We start from the raw sequence: 18,005 nt of genomic DNA, 5'->3' as shown, positions 1-18,005 counted from the left end.
TTTAGGTGGGGGAACAACATCATGGCAGCTAAGAAAAGGCTCTACCATTGCCACATTTACTCTCAGTATTTATGTGATTTTTGTGTGTGCAGGTTTTAAGAAAAGCACAAAAATATAGACTTCCACTTACTTTGTGTGGGGGAATCCGAGACTTGAGTAACTTGAGTAACAGATTCTGAGAGTGGCAAAGATGTAGTCTGAAACTCTGTTGAAAATAACCATTGCAGTGAACAATCCAATAATAGGTTAATGACAACATCACAATAACTGAGAGTTTGATTGGATTCTTGATGTACCAACACAATACTGTACACACAAAACATGACTTTTCATCAATATTGCAGTGACCTTACAATGACAACACAGGCTAATCCCTTGAGGCCAATGTTTTAAGATGAGAATACAAATTTCTAAGTACTCTGTGGTGCTGGGCAACATAATAAAGAGTGAAGTTTCATGTCTAGTCTAAATAATTTCTAGATTATGAAAATATTGTAGAGAAAGTGGATAGAATTTTGAGGCCACAAAAATCCAGCAGCATTTTTTGCAAAACAATGTTTGCACTGACATTACAAACTTTTCTCCAACAAACGAAGACATTTTTATTTGCCCAGGCATTTTAAATTTGTTTTACTGCCTGAGCCTGCTTCATAGTATTGCTGCCTTTCAGGGTTTTTTTCCCTATAAAAGATGTGTGGTGTTGATGTGATGTATTATCATTTTTACTGTTGCTGTACACCACTGTGGATTCTGTCATAATTGTGGTTTAGAAATTTTATAAATAATACAAAAAAGAAGAAGAATATATTGCCTGCTGAATATGCATTTGTACTGAATATATACTAGCATATTCAACTGTTTTCTTAGCATGACTGAATTTATACCTTGAAAACATGTGTGCAGTGATTTATGGAACGAAGTGTTTTTCTTTTGTTTCTGCAGACTTCGCATTGTCAAAGAGGCTTCAGTTAGATTGAGTTCATGCATATCATATGCTCTTTGGATTTCAGGTGGCTCATAACTTAATTTGACTTACCATAAGGGAGAACTATTTCTTCAGATGAAATGTAATTTCCAGGGAAAGGATACACAGACATGCATTTGAAAGGCTGATAAATGGATGGCCAAGTTATACTTCGTATTGTCAGCAGTGATCTCCTCTCATAAAAACCTCCCTCAAACTTTGCATCTTCTTTTTGTATGGATATTCCTTTGAAAAATAAGTAGAAATGAGATCGGTCTTTATTTATTCCCCTTTTTAACCTTTAAAACTCATATTCAAACCTTTAAAACTCAAAGAAAACTCAAACCAGCTAAGAAGAAGGATAAAACCATAGCTCAAAGTTTTAGCACTGGGCCACAGTGAAGTGACAGAGCACCTATTTTGCATGCAAAAGATCCCAGGTTAAATCTTGGTGCTTCCAGAAAGGGCTGACAAAGACTTCTGCCAGAAACCCTGGAAAGTCAATACTGAGCTTTCTGGAACAATGGTCTGACTTAGCTTAATGTGAACATCATTTCAGTGCCAGGTTAAATTGTACCTCTTCTCCCTGCTTTTGTGGAATTGTGATAATGGAATCCTTACTGTTGTGTGTGCCTCTTTCTCTGTATTTTTGAGGAAGGTGGAGTATTAGTTTATCATTAAATGAGAGTTGTGTTCAGCATAAAAGCTGCTTTTCCTCCCACATAGATTATGAATGTTTACATTCTCCTGCTCACAGAAAGAGTACTGTGCTCTCTGGTTACAGCCGGATATTTTTTAAAAGTGAATTTTTGAAATGCCATTTTAGACAATGTTTGCATTACCTCTGGATTTGTCCTTCAGTATCTCTCCACCCATGTACCACTGAAGGTCGGGCTTAGGAAATGCCTTCCTTACCACACAAGTAATATTAGCCTATTAGAAAATCAAAGGAAAACAAGTCAATAATGGCTTGGCTATAATGAACATTACATTGCAGAGTAATGTTGAATCTTTGTGTGGGATAATCAGCCTCACATAACCTGTCCTTTTGTACTTATTTATTTACAGCACTTATGTGCTTATCTGCCAAGGACCCAAGGTGGTTTACACTTTTAAAATACGCAAACAATTACATGTTATTAAATATAAAGTTGCCCTGTGGTGGCGATGAGACTGTCCAACTGATGTTTTGTTTACCTGTCTCCCTCATTGCCTTCTTCCCTGAAGAAGTCTCAGTGTCCTTTAACCTGAGGAGGAGAGCAGTTTGACTGGAACAGGAACAGATCTGGAACAGGGACTGGAACAGGGACAAGCACCCCTTGCTTTCTCCTTCTTCCCCAACAGGGAAGATGGTCTAAATCACCATAGTAAAGGTCCCATATCAATCAATAAAACAATAAGATGTTTGAATACTTCAGGCTAAGCTTTACAGAAACATTCAGTCTTTGATCCTCTGTCCCCATAATCACCCTGAACATTTTGTACAGAGCTGCAGGTGTATTGAAACCACTAAAATATTATCGCTAAAATAGTTCAAAACATGAAGGAAAGGATGATCATAGCTGTGGCTCCATCTGGCATGCGTTTTGTCTAAAAGCAGAGAGGATGTGGTTTGGTACCCCGTAGACAGTGCTAAATATGAGGACACCGCGAGCAGACCACAAGAGCCTTATTCTCGATGCATACAATGCAAAATACTAAACTACCTAGAGAAAGATGAGCTGTTAAAAAAACGCTTTTACCTTCATAGATCTGCTCGTACCTGCAGAGTGTTATGTTAACTGAAGTTTGATACTGAATGTGATCTGAGGTGTAAAATATAGACAGGGACTTAACATTTCCAGCCGTTTTAGAAAGCTCAGAACTGTGGGTGGTTGCTGTATTTTTTACTGCCCCCCTGTTGACCATATAAATAATTTATTTCACTTTTCTCTGCGGGTATAAAACTGAGAACAAGAAACGCGATAGGAAGATGGACAGATATAGGAACAACAACACATGAGATTGAAATGACTCCTTAGGCTATTGAAGCAGGGATTATGTTAAAAGATGGACCTGTGTTTTCAAGCATATCAAACTTAGGAAAATGTTGTGATCTGAAATGGGCCAAATAAAACATTTTATTTTAAAATTAAAATAATATTATTTCATATATATATATATATATATATATATATATATATAATCTGGGATGTGTAGATTTTAAAATCTGAATTAGACTTTAACTCCTGGAGCCTTCTTCGGGTGTTCTTCTTGCATGTAAATATATACAGTTACCAGTGTACAAAGCTTGGCTCCCATTACCAATCCCCTCTATGCATTGCCTGATAATGCATAGAGTGGATTGGTAATGGGCGTGGCCTGCTTCTGAGATGATCCCATTCATAAGAAGGGAATGACATGGAGGGGAACGACATGGGCAACTGCCTTATACTAAATCAGAGCATTGGTCCATCTAGCTTTTCATTGTGTATATCGACACAATGGGTTTCTGGATGAAACATCGGCTCTGGATCCATTCTAGTACGGCTTCCGCGCTGGTCATGGGACCGAGACGGTTCTGGTTGCCCTAACAGATGATCTTCGTAGACAGCTGGATCGAGGTGGGTCGGGGCTGCTGATTCTTCTAGATCTGTCAGCAGCTTTCGACATGGTCGATCACGAACTTCTGGACCACCGCCTTGCCGACGTGGGGATCCAGGGCACAGTCCTTCAATGGCTGCGCTCGTTTCTCTTTGGTCAGGGACAGAGGGTGGTGCTTGGGGGGGAATTGTCATCACGCCACTCCTTGGTGTGTGGAGTACTCTCCCCGATGCTTTTCAACATCTTTATGCGCCCCCTTGCCCAGCTTGTCCAGAATTTTGGGCTGGGTTGCCATCAGTATGCTGATGACACCCAACTCTATCTGTTGATGGATGGCCATCCTGACTCGGCCCCAGACACACTGACCAGATGTTTGGAAGCTGTGGCTGGATGGTTACGTGGGAGCCGGTTGAAGCTAAATCCTTCGAAGACAGAGGTCCTGTGGCTGGGACGGGATGATATGGGTTTGGGGGGGGGCAACTCCCATCTCTTGCGGGGGCACAATTAGTGCCAGCACCGTCCGTTAAGAGTTTGGGTGTAATCTTCGACACTTCCCTTTCCATGGAGGCGCAGATTGCAGCTATAACAATGGCGGCATTTTTTCATCTCCGCCAAGCTAAACAGTTGGCTCCTTACCTCTCTCGCCCTGACCTAGCCACTGTGATCCACGCGACGGTCACCTCCAGACTGGATTATTGTAACTCGCTCTACGTGGGGCTGCCCTTGAGACTGACCCAGAAACTCCAGCGGGTGCAGAATGCCGCAGCGAGACTCCTTATGGGGTCTTCACTGCGAGATCACATTCACCCGGTACTATACCAGCTGCACTGGCTCCCAGTGGAGTACAGGATCAGGTTTAAGGTGCTGGTTTGAACCTTTAAAGCCCTATACGGCCTAGGACCCTCGTACCTATGGGACCGCCTCTCCTGGTATGCCCCACAGAGAAACTTACGGTCTTCAAATAAAAACATCTTGAAGGTCCCAGGCCACAGAGAAGTTAGGCTGGCCTCAACTAGAGCCAGGGCTTTTTCGGTCGTGGCTCCGATCTGGTGGAACACTCTGTCACAAGAGACCAGGGCCCTGCGGGACTTGAGATATCTTTCCGCAGGGCCTGCAAGACAGAGCTGTTCCACCAGGCCTTTGGCCAGGGCACAGCCTGACTCCCTCCCTCGGCAATCTTCGCGGAGCTCTGGCCCAATGGTTGCCAGTGGCTTGAATTAATTAATTTTATAATGAATGATTTTCGAGTGTTGTTTGTGCTGTACTTTTGTACTGGCTTTGGCTGGGGAGGGCGGGATATAAATAAAATTTATTATTATTATTATTATTATTCTTATTATTATTATTATTATTAGCTCTCCAGGATTTCAGAGAGGGGACATTATGAGTCCTGGAGATGCCAGGAATTGAACATAGTGCCTTCTGTATGCTTCCAACTCTATGATTCCATGATTCTATTCAAGGCAGCTGCTCCAGCACTGAGCTACAGCCCTTTCCCTGTGGTCAGGTAAATCCTGAAACAGGTTGCATGTAAACAAAGGACAAGGATGAGATAATGAGATAATGTGTTGTTCTTTTCTATTCTTTTATGCTGCCTACAGATGTCAAAGAACGAGTACTTTGAGCTAATGAGCATTCTGAATTCTTTCCTTCAAAGGTTCAATACCATCTGAGGGCCACATAATTACTAGGAGGAAATTCTGACTGGATGATTCCAAACTTGAGGGGGAAACGTTCCCAAATCAGTTGCCCTAGCTGGTTTTCTTGTGGCCAAATTCTCAGTTTGTGCCATTTGATTGGATGACTGGAGCAATAAAGCTATACACTAACTCATGCATTTGTACCTCTAAATTTACTAACCTCTCTTGTGAAACTTGCTTGGAGGCCAATAGAGATTTCTGGTTTCACTTGAGCACAGAAAGAAAATACACGTTTACATTAGTTAGACAGCAGCCAAGTCAGCACTGCAAATTCTTACACAATAATCATTACTTGGCATTTATGAAACAGATTCAAATAGAAGAGGAGATGATGTTCAAGAACAGTACTACAGATACTAGGATCCATTCAACAGCCTAGCAATAGCTCAGTTATGGCTTTGGTTTCAACTCCCCACTGAGTACAGTTTCTATTTCGCCAAAATCTGAAGGACAATTCACAGAGGCTTGACTATTAAAATAACTTAAGACATTTTCTTCCCATTTCTTCCTATGCAGCCACCTGCATCCTTTCTCAATCTTGGGTCCCCAGATGTTGTTGGACTACAACTCCCATCTTCTCTAGCTAGCAGGCCAGGGATGATGAGAGTTGTATTCCGACAACATCTGGGGACCCAAGGTTTGTTGCAGATATTAATATTGCACAGCATGAAGAAATTTGTATAAAGCATATACATATTCAAGCATAGGTTCTTCTTCTTAAATATATAACATAATTGTGATTAAATCAAAGATCAAAGCTCTGTTTCTTTCATATCCTGCATTAGTCTGCATCCAGCCTAAGGTTATGCAACTCCTGGAGAGGCAACTTATCATATCCTTTTCTCACTGTGCCAAAAGGCAAAGGCAGCTACCTTTCAAAATGAAGATTTGCAAGTGAATACCTTGAACACATGATCTAAGGTTACACTCATGTGAAGGCCAACAGAGAACATCAACAATTAATTATCAACCCAGCTAGAAGCTTAGAGAGCTCTTTCTAGCTTAGTATATTCCAATGAAATTTTCCAATGTTAAAGCCTTAGAAACACACATACAGGCATTCTCCATCTCAGTGTGCAATTAAACAATTAACAAAGGCTGAGCAAGGCTGCTCTAGAGGGTCAGAGAGGCTTTCTGAACAAGGTGAGGTAAGGCACAGATGACTGCTGAGAAAGGATTTGCCACAAATTGGGCTTGGATCCTAAACCAAGATAATTTAAGGAAGTCGCCAGAAGGAAATTTTGCTGTCTTCTCTTTCCTCCCCTGAGCAGCCCCCTGAGCCATGTCCCACATTTTTCAGGAGCAACTCCCCCTCTAGGGAAGGCTATAGATTGGTGGCAGAACATCTGCTTGGTCAAAGGGTTCACTCCCAATATCTCCTGGTATGTCTAGGTAAATATCCCATGTCTGAGGACCTGCTGCAAGTGACCGCAGACAGTACTAAGCTAGATGGAGCAATTATTGACTCAGTAGAAGAAAACTATCTATGTTCCTCCATAGAGACTTTCTTAGGGTTGCAGACGGCAGGTAGTGGGAAGAGCTGACTGGAAACTTTCATTCTGTGAACTCCTTTCAATTCACTTAGATTGGGGTCCAAGGCAATTTTCCATCAATGGCGATGCTCTATGGGCAAACTCAGATTGTACGAGTTGATGAAGCTGTCCTCAGAGCACCCCATCTCAAGCCCAGATGCCAAGCACTGGGCATTCCAGCACATGGATACTGAGGCTATTAAAACACTCCAGATATCATAAGCCACTGGTACACCAAATCATCAGAGGATTTGGGATAACATCAAACATGCTCAGAATTGCAATGCTGTAGAGCAGAGCCAACAAAGGGATGCATTTCCTGAGACTTAATAAGGCAGGCATTACTCTCCCTCACATTGTTGGCATGCCTTACTTCACTCAAACTCCCCAGTAGAAAGTCTATTTATACAATTAGGATGCAATGGGTTGCAATGCAGTCATTCTGTTATAGCAAGGACATTGGTAAAGAGAATCCTGTGGCAAAGAGAACGGCCTGCTTGTAATTAATTTTTGGCTCCTCTGTGAATGTAGGCTTTGTACTGACGAGCACTGGACAGAATGTAACACAGGAGGGGGAAGAACTTGTGGTCCTCCAAATGTTAGAATCCTAGAACCATAGAATTGTTGAGTTGGAAGGGACCCCGACTCTACAATTGTTAGACTCTAGCTCCCATCAGACCTAGGAAGCACAGCCACTGGTCAGAAACAATGGATGTTGCAGTCCAACATACGCATGGCCACAGTTTCCCTGTCCCTGCAGTACAGAATTGCCACACAGTGGTCTTGTTTAAACCATACTATGGGGTTGGACAGGCGCTGTGGGTTAAACCACAGAGCCTAGGACTTGCCGATCAGAAGGTCGGAGGTTCGAATCCCCGCACTGGGTGAGCTCCCGTTGCTCGGTCCCTGCTCCTGCCAACCTAGTAGTTCGAAAGCACATCAAAATGCAAGTAGATAAGTAGGTGCCGCTCCGGCGGGAAGGTAAACGGCATTTCCGTGCGCTGCTCTGGTTCGCCAGAAGTGGCTTAGTCATGCTGGCCACATGGCCCGGAAGCTGGGGGGCCACTAGGGGGCGCATTGGAAGATGGCCGACAATACCATCTCTCCGACCCACACAGGGTAATTAAGAGGCTGTTATGGGAGTAGGCAGCCTCCCTTGTTGCCCCAAGGAAATGGGGAACACTGCCCTTGCCTGCTGTGCCCATAAATCACCCCCTAATTTGAAAGAAGGGGGTGAGGGCCCTAGGCAGAATGCCCCCGTGTGGACCTCAGCTCTCCTGCACACTGTCTCTGATCGCGCACTAGCTGCAGCAATTTGGAATAATTAATTACAAAAGAAGCAAATGCACATATTTCAAGTGAAGAAGGGGAGTGAAGTCTGCTAATTTAAGTGACCTCTGCAAAAGAAGACGATGGGTTGGAGAAACAGGAATATTTTACGATGAAGATACACCAAAGGCTGGGTATGTTGACAACGGGACTGAATGGGGGGGGGGAACCTTTTTTACTTTCCTTCTATGTGAGTTACAAGAACCCCTCCTCATTAGAATCGTCGGTTGAACTGACCCAAGCAGGATGATTAAGGTCTGTGTGGAGATAAACTTTAACCAAAAGTATGCATTATGGAGATCGAGAAGCAATAAGAGCTTTTGGAATGGCGCAGCAATTAATTCGGAGTCGCCATCTTGCCAAAGGATTTATAGCCGGGAGGAAGAACGGACTTGTTTTCAGACTGCATTCCTGGTGAATCTCCTCAGAGGTTTTGAGAAAGGAGGCAGATTGGTGAAGATTAATGACGCTAAGACTGTTTTGATGTATGGAAGTGATGTTATATGGAAAACGTCTGGATATGGCTACTGAATAAAAAAAAAAATATCCACGCAGGATTACAAAATGTTCTAACCAGCTTGTGGAGACTATCAGAGGTCACAAAGAGAAAGGAAAAATATATGAAAATAACAACAAGAGATGTGGAAAAGCAATAAGGACTGGATAGTACTGTGAACATCATAAGGTTAGATTTGTGGACATTAAAACAGCAGTAAGAAGCAAGAAGTTGATTGGAACTTTGGAACTTGAAATATGTGTACCCCCAACCAAGATTTAAAATTTGGCTGTGTAATTTGGAATTTATGTAATTTGGTTTGATTTGATGTGATTGGTCGGTTAATAAAAAATTATACTTAAAAAAAAAAAAGTGACCCGGAAGCTGTATGCCGGCTCCCTCGGCCAATAAAGCGAGATGAGTGCTGCAACCCCAGAGTCGGTCACGACTGGACCTAATGGTCATGAGTCCCTTTACCTATGGGGTTGGACTAGATGACCCTTAGGTGCTTTCCAACTCTAGAATTCTATGATTCTATTCAAATGAGTTTGGATGAGCCTCAGTTTTGCATCACCCCCACCCCCACCACCCCGCTTCATATCCTCTCTTCTTCTAGCATGGTTGCAAGGAGACGAGAAGCATTTGCTTCCTGTTTCAATGGACCGTGGTTTGGTTTTATGTCTGTTGCTCACCCAGCCTTGTTCCCGCAGTGCTGAATTGTGGTGTTTAGCATCATAGCCAAAGACAGTGTTTGCTAGACAAAGAGCGGGCCTATTATCTTGTCAACCAGTAAACACCCCAAGCGGGTGAATGCAAAAAAATGCAGACCAGGTGGTTTAAATTAAGGTCAGGAAGAGGTTGGTTAAGTAGCTGAATATTTTGCAGCTCCCAGAGCTGCTCTCTGCATTCTCACAATGCTGCGTCAACAGTCTTATTGTGTCATCCTTCCTTTGATCCAGTTCTGCAGTAACACTCATTGCCTCCACTTTGGTCCTCCACGTCTGCCAGTTATCCTTCCCCCAGTGACTTGGGTTGGGTTTTGTTCCCTCCAGATGGGTTTGTTTTACTTTGAAGTGAAGTTATGTTTTCTTAATGACTAATATCCTTCATCCTCCAACTCTGTTTCTGAGAATCTTCTAACCCAGTTGGGTGAAAAGACAAATTTTGCAGGATGTTGGGGTTTGTTTGTTTTCTTGCTAGCTATTATTTTGTACTCTCAACCAGGCAATGCAGCAGACAGCAAGGAAGAGGAAGAGAGGAAGAATAAAATAAACTTATATGGAAGAGAGGAAGAATAAAATAAACAGACTGTCTGACTTTTGTCCAGTAGTTAGTGATAATGCTGGGGTGGGTGGTCACACTTATGTAAGAAGTGAAGAGCAAAGCTTGAAAGAGCAGCATCAGGAGCAAACAAAAATCTATCTCAAGCAATCCATCCATTCCACTAGATGCTCTATCCATTTGACCAGATCATCTTTATGGTCTTGGATTTTTTCTTATCTATCAAGTTGTAAATGGCAGATAAAAACCCTGAATTATGTATGATCAGTGTGCCTGTCACAATCAAAACTGCATTTATCAGTCCAGTTAGTCCTGCCTCCAATACTCAGTGACCTTCAGGCTCCCTTCCAAGTCTATTATTCTATGATTCTGTGATTATCTGAACAAACAAGTCCTGTCCCTTGTTTTCCATGCATGCCTGCAGCAGGACAATCTGCAAGAAGGGAGCTTGTACAGTAAATCCTTGCTTGCTATGATCCTGCCTCCAATCTTTGGCAAGCATCCTTATTCAAATGCTCGTAACCTCCCTAGACTCATATAGACATACTCCAGGAAGTTTCTTTCCACCGAAAAATAATAATCTTCCACATATTGAACTACATATCAAGGAGAGGTATCAACTTTGTCCTAGTCCCTGACATATTAGTTTTCCATATGCAAGGATGTCACTCCTCTCCTCAATGGAGAGCATTTTGTTATAGAAACCATCACCAGACATAGACTTATCTAATCAATGAGAAGTGGGACTAAGGGCTCATGCAGACTGCCACTTGCCCCTGGGGAAACCCAATCTTTACCGCTGAATCAGAGCAAACATCAATTGGGTTTTCTGCAGATTGACATTTGCTCTGATTCAGTGCTAAAGAGCAGGTTTTCATGGGAGAAGTGGTGCTTTCTAGACATGGCACAAGCGGGTGTGTGGGCAACCCAATATTTCAGGAGAATGGTAAATTCACATTATGGCAACCTTTCCAGCATCTGAAGTATTCTATATTCCTTTCACTCTTCATCTCAGCTTTCATGGAGTATGATTCCCTAACACAGGTGCTCAATCAAATTCTGATTGCCATCTGAGCTCCTGCTCCGGATCTCACAGCCATGTGAGGAAAGGCAGGTGTCAACTTGGATAAGGGCTGTTGCTGCTGGGCTGCCCACCCAAGCATGGTGTGACAGGTAACTTCTTTGTGGGCACCAGGCAGAGATGTGGCTTTTTAGTAAAACATTTTGCTGATGAAATAACTTTTGGGCTGGCTCAGCTTGCATTTATGTTGATGACTGCTGGATTTGTCAATTTGAGTTTTATTGCATTGGTAAAATAAACATTATTGGTTTTACACAAGTGCAATTATTTAATCTGTTGGCCGCTTTGACTTTCCTTGGAGAATAAGTTAGAGTAGAATTTTTAAAAAACTCGCTGTTTTACTGTTTCTGCCCTGAATGGAAGCATTTGAAGTTCTTCTAAAATGTAAACCGAAGCACATTACTTGCAACAGGAATGCAGTCATTCGAGCAGCAATGCAAATGCATTATCTGGAGTCACTGCGAAAGAGATACCGTTTAAAAGATTATAATGCCCCTCATTAAAAACAAATCTTAATGTGTCAATTACTGCTTACCACTCTTCTTAACAACAAGATTGATTTCAGAGCAGCTTGTTCCAGTTGGATATGTAGCAAAGTTGCATTCATACAAGCCAGACATTTCCAGATTCACGTTCTTCAGCTGAAGAATCCATTGACTACATTCTATGTTGCTGGCTGTAATATCAGTGTGGCCGCCCAGGCAATTGTGGACATCCTTTCTGAAACTTACAGAGTAGTTGTAAGCCTTTTCATGGTATCGTGTGCCATAGGTAGGGTGGTACACAGCTATCTTTCTCGGCCGACCATCCTGAATCTTTGTCCACTGCGTTTGTGTTACATAGATATCCTTTTTCTTTGGGATGCTACATGACAGAGTCACATTGCTGCCAGGCAAACCATAGACAGTTTTCCCGTCCTGAAGGATGATGTTAGACTGGGCTGCAAGAGAACACAAAGGCACACAGTGTCATTTTCACATGCTCTATATCCTCATGTTTATAATTCCTAGGCTACCACTGCACACCTGGCAGTAGAATATGGGGAAACTGGCATGAGTGATGTGATGAAGATAGCGGCACAAAAACAGTGGTTCTCAAAGGGTGTGGCGTGAGATTCAAGGGCAATCAATATTATATTTGGGAATGATTCATGTTATTACATAGCTGCATTATTTTATACCTTCTGGATATCCCACAAACATATTATAAATTAGCTGTGTTCTATGATATAAATCTAGCACTGCTAGGAGTTGTCTCTTTTTGTTTTCCATTGTATTTGTTATCAATAAAAAAATTGGAATGGCACGAGCAAATTTTTATTCTGAAATGGCCTAGAGAAAAAAGGTTAAAAGATTGGCCCCCACAGCCCTTTTCTACCTGTGTTGCCCCTTCATGGCTTCAATGCTGGAAGAGTCTTTTTGCCTGCTATCACACCTCAGAATGCCAAGAGATCTGGGGACCCCTTCTTATGTGCACATAAGGTAAAGGTAAAGGGACCCCTGACCATTAGGTCCAATCGTGACCGACTCGGGTTGCGGTGCTCATCTCGCTTTATTGGCCGAGGGAGCCGGCATACAGCTTCCGGGTCATGTGGCCAGCATGACTAAGCCGCTTCTGGCGAACCAGAGCAGCGCATGGAAACGCCGTTTACCTTCCCGCCGGAGCGGTACCTATTTATCTACTTGCACTTTGGTGTGCTTTCAAACTGCTAGGTTGGCAGGAGCAGGGACCGAGCAATGGGAGCTCACCCCGTCGCGGGGATTCAAACCGCCAACCTTCTGATCGGCAAGTCCTAGGCTCTGATGCCACCCGCGTCAATTGCACAAATCCATGGAGAACAAGGCTGCCAGTGGCCACTTGCCTCCACTGCTGGAGGTAGCATAAAACCATAGAATAGCAGAGTTGGAAGAGCATGTCTCTGAATACTAGTTACTTGAAATCACAAGTGGGATGAAGCTCTGTTGCACTCATGTCCTGTTTACAGGCTTTCTTTAAGAATCTAGTTGGCCACTGCATACCCCACAACCGTCCCATTTTAACCAGGACATCTCGGATCACAGCAACCAGGATTGGGGAGGAGGTGGCCTTGCAAAAGCTACCTTGACTTTGGCCTTGCAGCGATAGTGAGCCACCAAAGCTAAGGTGGTGGGGGGCAGGCCTGGGCGGGTGGAGGTGGGGAGGAGGGTGCGGCAGCAGGCCAAGGTGTCCTGGGCATGCTTGCAAATGGTGGTGGGCCAAGGTAGCCTGGGCTGGTGAGGGACGGGGGGTTGAGGGAGTGTCCCCGATTTGGGACAGAAAGTGTTGGGAGCATATTCCCGTGTGAGAAGAGAATGCTAGATTGCATGGATTTTTATGAGATGGTGCAGGAGTCAAGTGAAGAGCTTTATCTAGGACCTACAATCATGGTATCCTGGCCTTTAAACGCTGTGTGAGTACGCCTTAAGAGACTTTTTAGAATAAAGAGCAAGAGTATATATTTTTCTAACGAGGAACAAAGAACAGTATAAACAGCCCAGGGATCTCAATTCAGCATCTTGCATTCAGGAAGCTGCTTCACTTTTGAGAGAATTCTACACAGGAAATTCTTCCTGAGAATTATGCTTAAGAGCATGCATGAAGATCAAAGTGCAACATCAACAGGGAATTAGGAATAAATATTTTAATACTTAACTTTTATTAATAGTCCTTTTATCTCAGAACGTGCTGCAACTCTTGAGTATCTGTATCTTTCAAGTTGTCATGAGGGGTCTATTATCAGGCCAAAGTTGTTAAGCATGGGCTGACTCTAGTTTGACTGTCTGGTCTGCATTTAGGCTTATAATCCTATCCAGAGAGATTCAGCTGCTTGCCCTATCTGATAGGATCAAGTCTATCCATGAGACTTGCTGAACCAGCACAGGAGCACTTAGGGAGAACCAGTAGATAGAACTATGGTAGCACCACAGCCGTTTTGCTTATATTGGTTTTTGGCACATCCTACCATAGCGGTAGGGATAGGGGAGGAACTTGATTCCATTCACTTTTAAAGGCAAACCTGCACAATTTGCCATTTCTGAAGCCTTACACAAAGCAAAGCAGCCATTTTATTAAATTCACATTTCTCTAAATTCAGCACTGTGGTTCTTCAGTCAATCAATGTGTAGCATACTCTAGGCTGAAGTCCACATAAAATGCATTACCAAACAACAACAACAACAACAACAAAAAAACCATACAAAATGCAAAATGTTTCTCTCTGGTCGGGGACAGAGGGTGGCGCTTGGGGGGGAATTGCCATCGCGCCACTCCTTGGTGTGTGGAGTACCTCAGGGTGCGATACTCTCCCCGATGCTTTTCAACATCTTTATGCTTTTCAACATCTTTATGCGCCCCCTCGCCCAGCTTGTCCGGAGTTTTGGGTTGGGTTGCCATCAGTATGCCGATGACACCCAACTCTATCTGTTGATGGATGGCCATCCTGACTCGGCCCCAGACACACTGACCAGATGTTTGGAAGCTGTGGCTGGATGGTTACGTGGGAGCCGGTTGAAGCTAAATCCTTCGAAGACAGAGGTCCTGTGGCTGGGACGGGATGATATGGGTTTGGGGGGGGGGCAACTCCCATCTCTTGCGGGGGCACAATTAGTGCCAGCACCGTCCGTTAAGAGTTTGGGTGTAATCTTCGACACCTCCCTTTCCATGGAGGCGCAGATTGCAGCTATAACAAAGGTGGCATTTTTCCATCTCCGCCAAGCTAAGCAGTTGGCTCCTTACCTCTCTCGCCCTGACCTAGCCACTGTGATCCACGCGACGGTCACCTCCAGACTGGATTATTGTAACTCGCTCTACGTGGGGCTGCCCTTGAGACTGACCCAGAAACTCCAGCGGGTGCAGAATGCTGCAGCAAGACTCCTTACGGGGTCTTCGCTGTGAGATCACATTCACCCGGTGCTATACCAGCTGCACTGGCTCCCGGTGGAGTACAGGATCAGGTTTAAGGTGCTGGTTTTAACCTTTAAAGCCCTATACGGCCTAGGACCCTCATACCTACGGGACCGCCTCTCCTGGTATGCCCCACAGAGAAACTTATGGTCTTCAAATAAAAACATCCTGAAGGTCCCAGGCCACAGAGAAGTTAGGCTGGCCTCAGCTAGAGCCAGGGCTTTTTCGGCTGTGGCTCCGATCTGGTGGAACACTCTGTCACAAGAGACTAGGGCCCTGCGGGACTTGACATCTTTCCACAGAGCCTGCAAGACAGAGCTGTTCCACCAGGCCTTTGGCCAGGACACAGCCTGACGCCCTCCCTCGGCAATCTTCTTGGAGCTCTGGCCCAATGGTTGCCAGTGGCTTGATTTGAATTAATTTTATAATGAATGATTTTAGAGTGTTGTTTGTGCTGTACTTTTGTACTGTTTTATTGTTGTTAGCCGCCCTGAGCCCGGCTTCGGCTGGGGAGGGCGGGATATAAATAAAATTTATTATTATTATTATTATTATTATTATTATTATTATTATTATTTATTATATTAGGGAGGAAAATTGCTTTTAAAAAATGTATATTGTAGGCAATACTGCATACAGCTTCTCCTGTCTGCAAACATGCCCGTAGGCTCCAAAAAGGTTGGCGACCCCTGTCCTACCAGGATATTCCAGCAGCAGACTTAAGGCACCAAGCTGAATAGATGCAAAATAATAATAATAATAATAATAATAATAATAATATCTATATTTATACAGGTACCCACTGAGAAGATCCATTAGAAAGAAACTGTACTAAAAGGAATTATTGTGAAAATAAGAAATATTTGGTAGGGTGCACCAAATTTTGTTCTCACTCAGGACACCATATTGCCAAAATCTGCCCATGGATATTCTCTTAAGCCCCATGTGAAGGAAAGGCTGCATAAGATCACTACAATTCGTGATCAAGGCTATACAACTAACACCCTTACTTCTGAAATGTTGCAACAGAGTGTGGAACCTGCGGCCCTCTAAATGTTGTTGGGCTTATATCACTGACCAGTGGCCGTGATGGCTGTGGCTTATGGGAGCTAGAATCCAATATCATCTGCAAGATTCTTCCCATTTCCCATCTCCCTCTTTAGTGCAAAGTCCACATTGACAGAGGTTCCAAAAACCAGAGAAAATCAGACCACCTAGCACTTTCCTTCAGAAATGAAATTACAGCTTATTATTGAATTCTTATTAATAAATGGTAAGAATATTTTAACCGCATCGTTATTAGCAAACTCCCCTTGAAAATACAGTTATGGTAAGAAGCAAAATAATTGCTCTACAATGTCAGCCTAATGCAGTACTTCATATCCAAAAGTGACTTTTTGGAAGTCCCCAAGAAATACGACCCTGGATATAAAGCTTGAAGGAGACACCACCACATCGCCTTGGGTTCTCACCCTCAGCTCAGGCATGCAACAGATTTATCAACCTAACAGGAAGAGGTTTCTTTAAAGAAAATGAACTTACCATTGATCAAGTGTGTGAGGATGAACAAATAATGCACCTGAAACTGCCATCTCCTCTCCATCTTTACCTCACGTTGCTAAGGAAAATTATTTTTAAAGAAAGAGTGACAACACATTCAGATGTCTCTCAAAGAAGATAAAATGTTCTGTCCGTGGTTAGATATACAACAGAAGGACTTTTCTCCTATTTGCATGATGAGTTCTGCTTTTCATGCTTTCTTTCTCACATCTCTGAGAGGAAATAGATGCTTACAGGAAACCACTGTGTTTAGGGTTTTTCTATTTGAATAAACGTATGTTCATATGCAGTTTGCCAGGAAGAAGGAGGAGGAAGAGGAGGAGGAGGAGGAGAAAATGAAACAGTGCATGATAAGAAAACTTGCCCCTATTTCCAAAATATTTTTGGTCACATTTAGGCGGAGTTTTCAGCTCTAAATAAAACAGTTTGACCTGACAATGGACAACATTATTATTATTATTAATTGTTGTTGTTGTTGTTGTTGACTTAATTTGTATAGCGCCCTTCACCTGAAGATCTCAGGGTGGTTCATAGCATAAAAATGCTAGATGAGAGCCAGTGTGGTGTAGTGGTTAAAAACGGTAGACTCGTAATCTGGTGAACCGGGTTCGCGTCTCTGCTCCTCCACATGCAGCTGTTGGGTGACCTTGGGCCAGTCACACTTCCCTGACGTCTCTCAGCCTCACTCACCTCACAGAGTGTTTGTTGTGGGGGAGGAAGGGAAAGGAGATTGTTAGCCACTTTGAGACTCCTTAGGGTAGTGATAAAGCAGGATATCAAATCCAAACTCTTCTTCTTCTACTACTAGATAAAAACACAAAATACATATTACAAACAAGAACAAAACAAACCAATAACACCTTCCGGTTCCCTGGGAGAACATGAAGCCATTAGTGATATATGTGTATCTCATGTGGTGTTAGAGCAAATGCTTGTTCTTTCCCCTTTTATATTATAGCAGGAGTTGCCGTCATAGTACCTGTGGGCACTATTGTGACTGCCAAAGGTCTAAATAAATAGCCGCTCAACAATCCACAATACACAAAGGTCCATTTGCACTTCCTATTTGGCCCATGTTTGCAGCAATTCAGCCTTTCCTACATTGAATACACACCCTTAAGTACACCCATATTTTACTGGATGCCAGTATCGCACACCCACCGCCCAATCTGTACTGAACAGGAGTGCTGTAGTGGGACCAGAACCATTGTAACACAGTGCCCCCAGTTCCCATCCCACAGAGCCAGACCACAGGGTACCATGGTCAGTGACACCAAAAGCCATAAAGAGATCAAGAAGCAGGACCAAAGTCACATTCCCCTTGTCCCTCTCTTTGTAAATGTCATCCATCAGGATGACCAAGGGTGATTCACCTGAACCTGGTGCCATTGATGAGAGATGCTCACCTAAAGCTCACATCCTTTGCTGGAGGGGAAAAGGTGTGTGCGTGTTTGCAACTGCTGATGGCATTACTGTAGTATAGATGATATTTGAAAAACAAGAGGGTTGTGATAAAGATTATTAGCAAATGGCTTTTTCATAATTTGAAAGGAACCAA

The 18,005-nt window shown here is 43.3% G+C and overlaps 1 protein-coding gene across 2 annotated transcripts in view; it reads right to left on the bottom strand.

The window, feature by feature from the left end:
* The window catches only part of CD96 (CD96 molecule), a 39,136-nt gene extending 22,487 nt beyond the window's left edge, over window positions 1-16,649 (bottom strand). For both annotated transcript variants that reach the window (XM_081002731.1, XM_081002732.1), the window contains exons 1-6: window positions 16,430-16,649; window positions 11,502-11,906; window positions 5,408-5,454; window positions 1,807-1,897; window positions 1,037-1,210; window positions 131-205 (exon numbers count right to left, since the gene is read on the bottom strand). In XM_081002731.1, the coding sequence (XP_080858857.1) occupies window positions 131-205; window positions 1,037-1,210; window positions 1,807-1,897; window positions 5,408-5,454; window positions 11,502-11,906; window positions 16,430-16,490 (853 nt within the window). In that variant the 5' untranslated portion in view covers window positions 16,491-16,649. The remainder of the gene's footprint in view (window positions 1-130; window positions 206-1,036; window positions 1,211-1,806; window positions 1,898-5,407; window positions 5,455-11,501; window positions 11,907-16,429) is intronic.
* Window positions 16,650-18,005: the final 1,356 nt, after the last annotated feature.

The sequence above is a fragment of the Podarcis pityusensis genome (assembly GCF_964106645.2).
Source record: "Podarcis pityusensis genome assembly, chromosome: 4".
Lineage (NCBI taxonomy): Eukaryota > Metazoa > Chordata > Lepidosauria > Squamata > Lacertidae > Podarcis > Podarcis pityusensis.
Note: the sequence above shows the minus strand (reverse complement) of the source record. Positions and strands in the feature narration are given on the sequence as shown.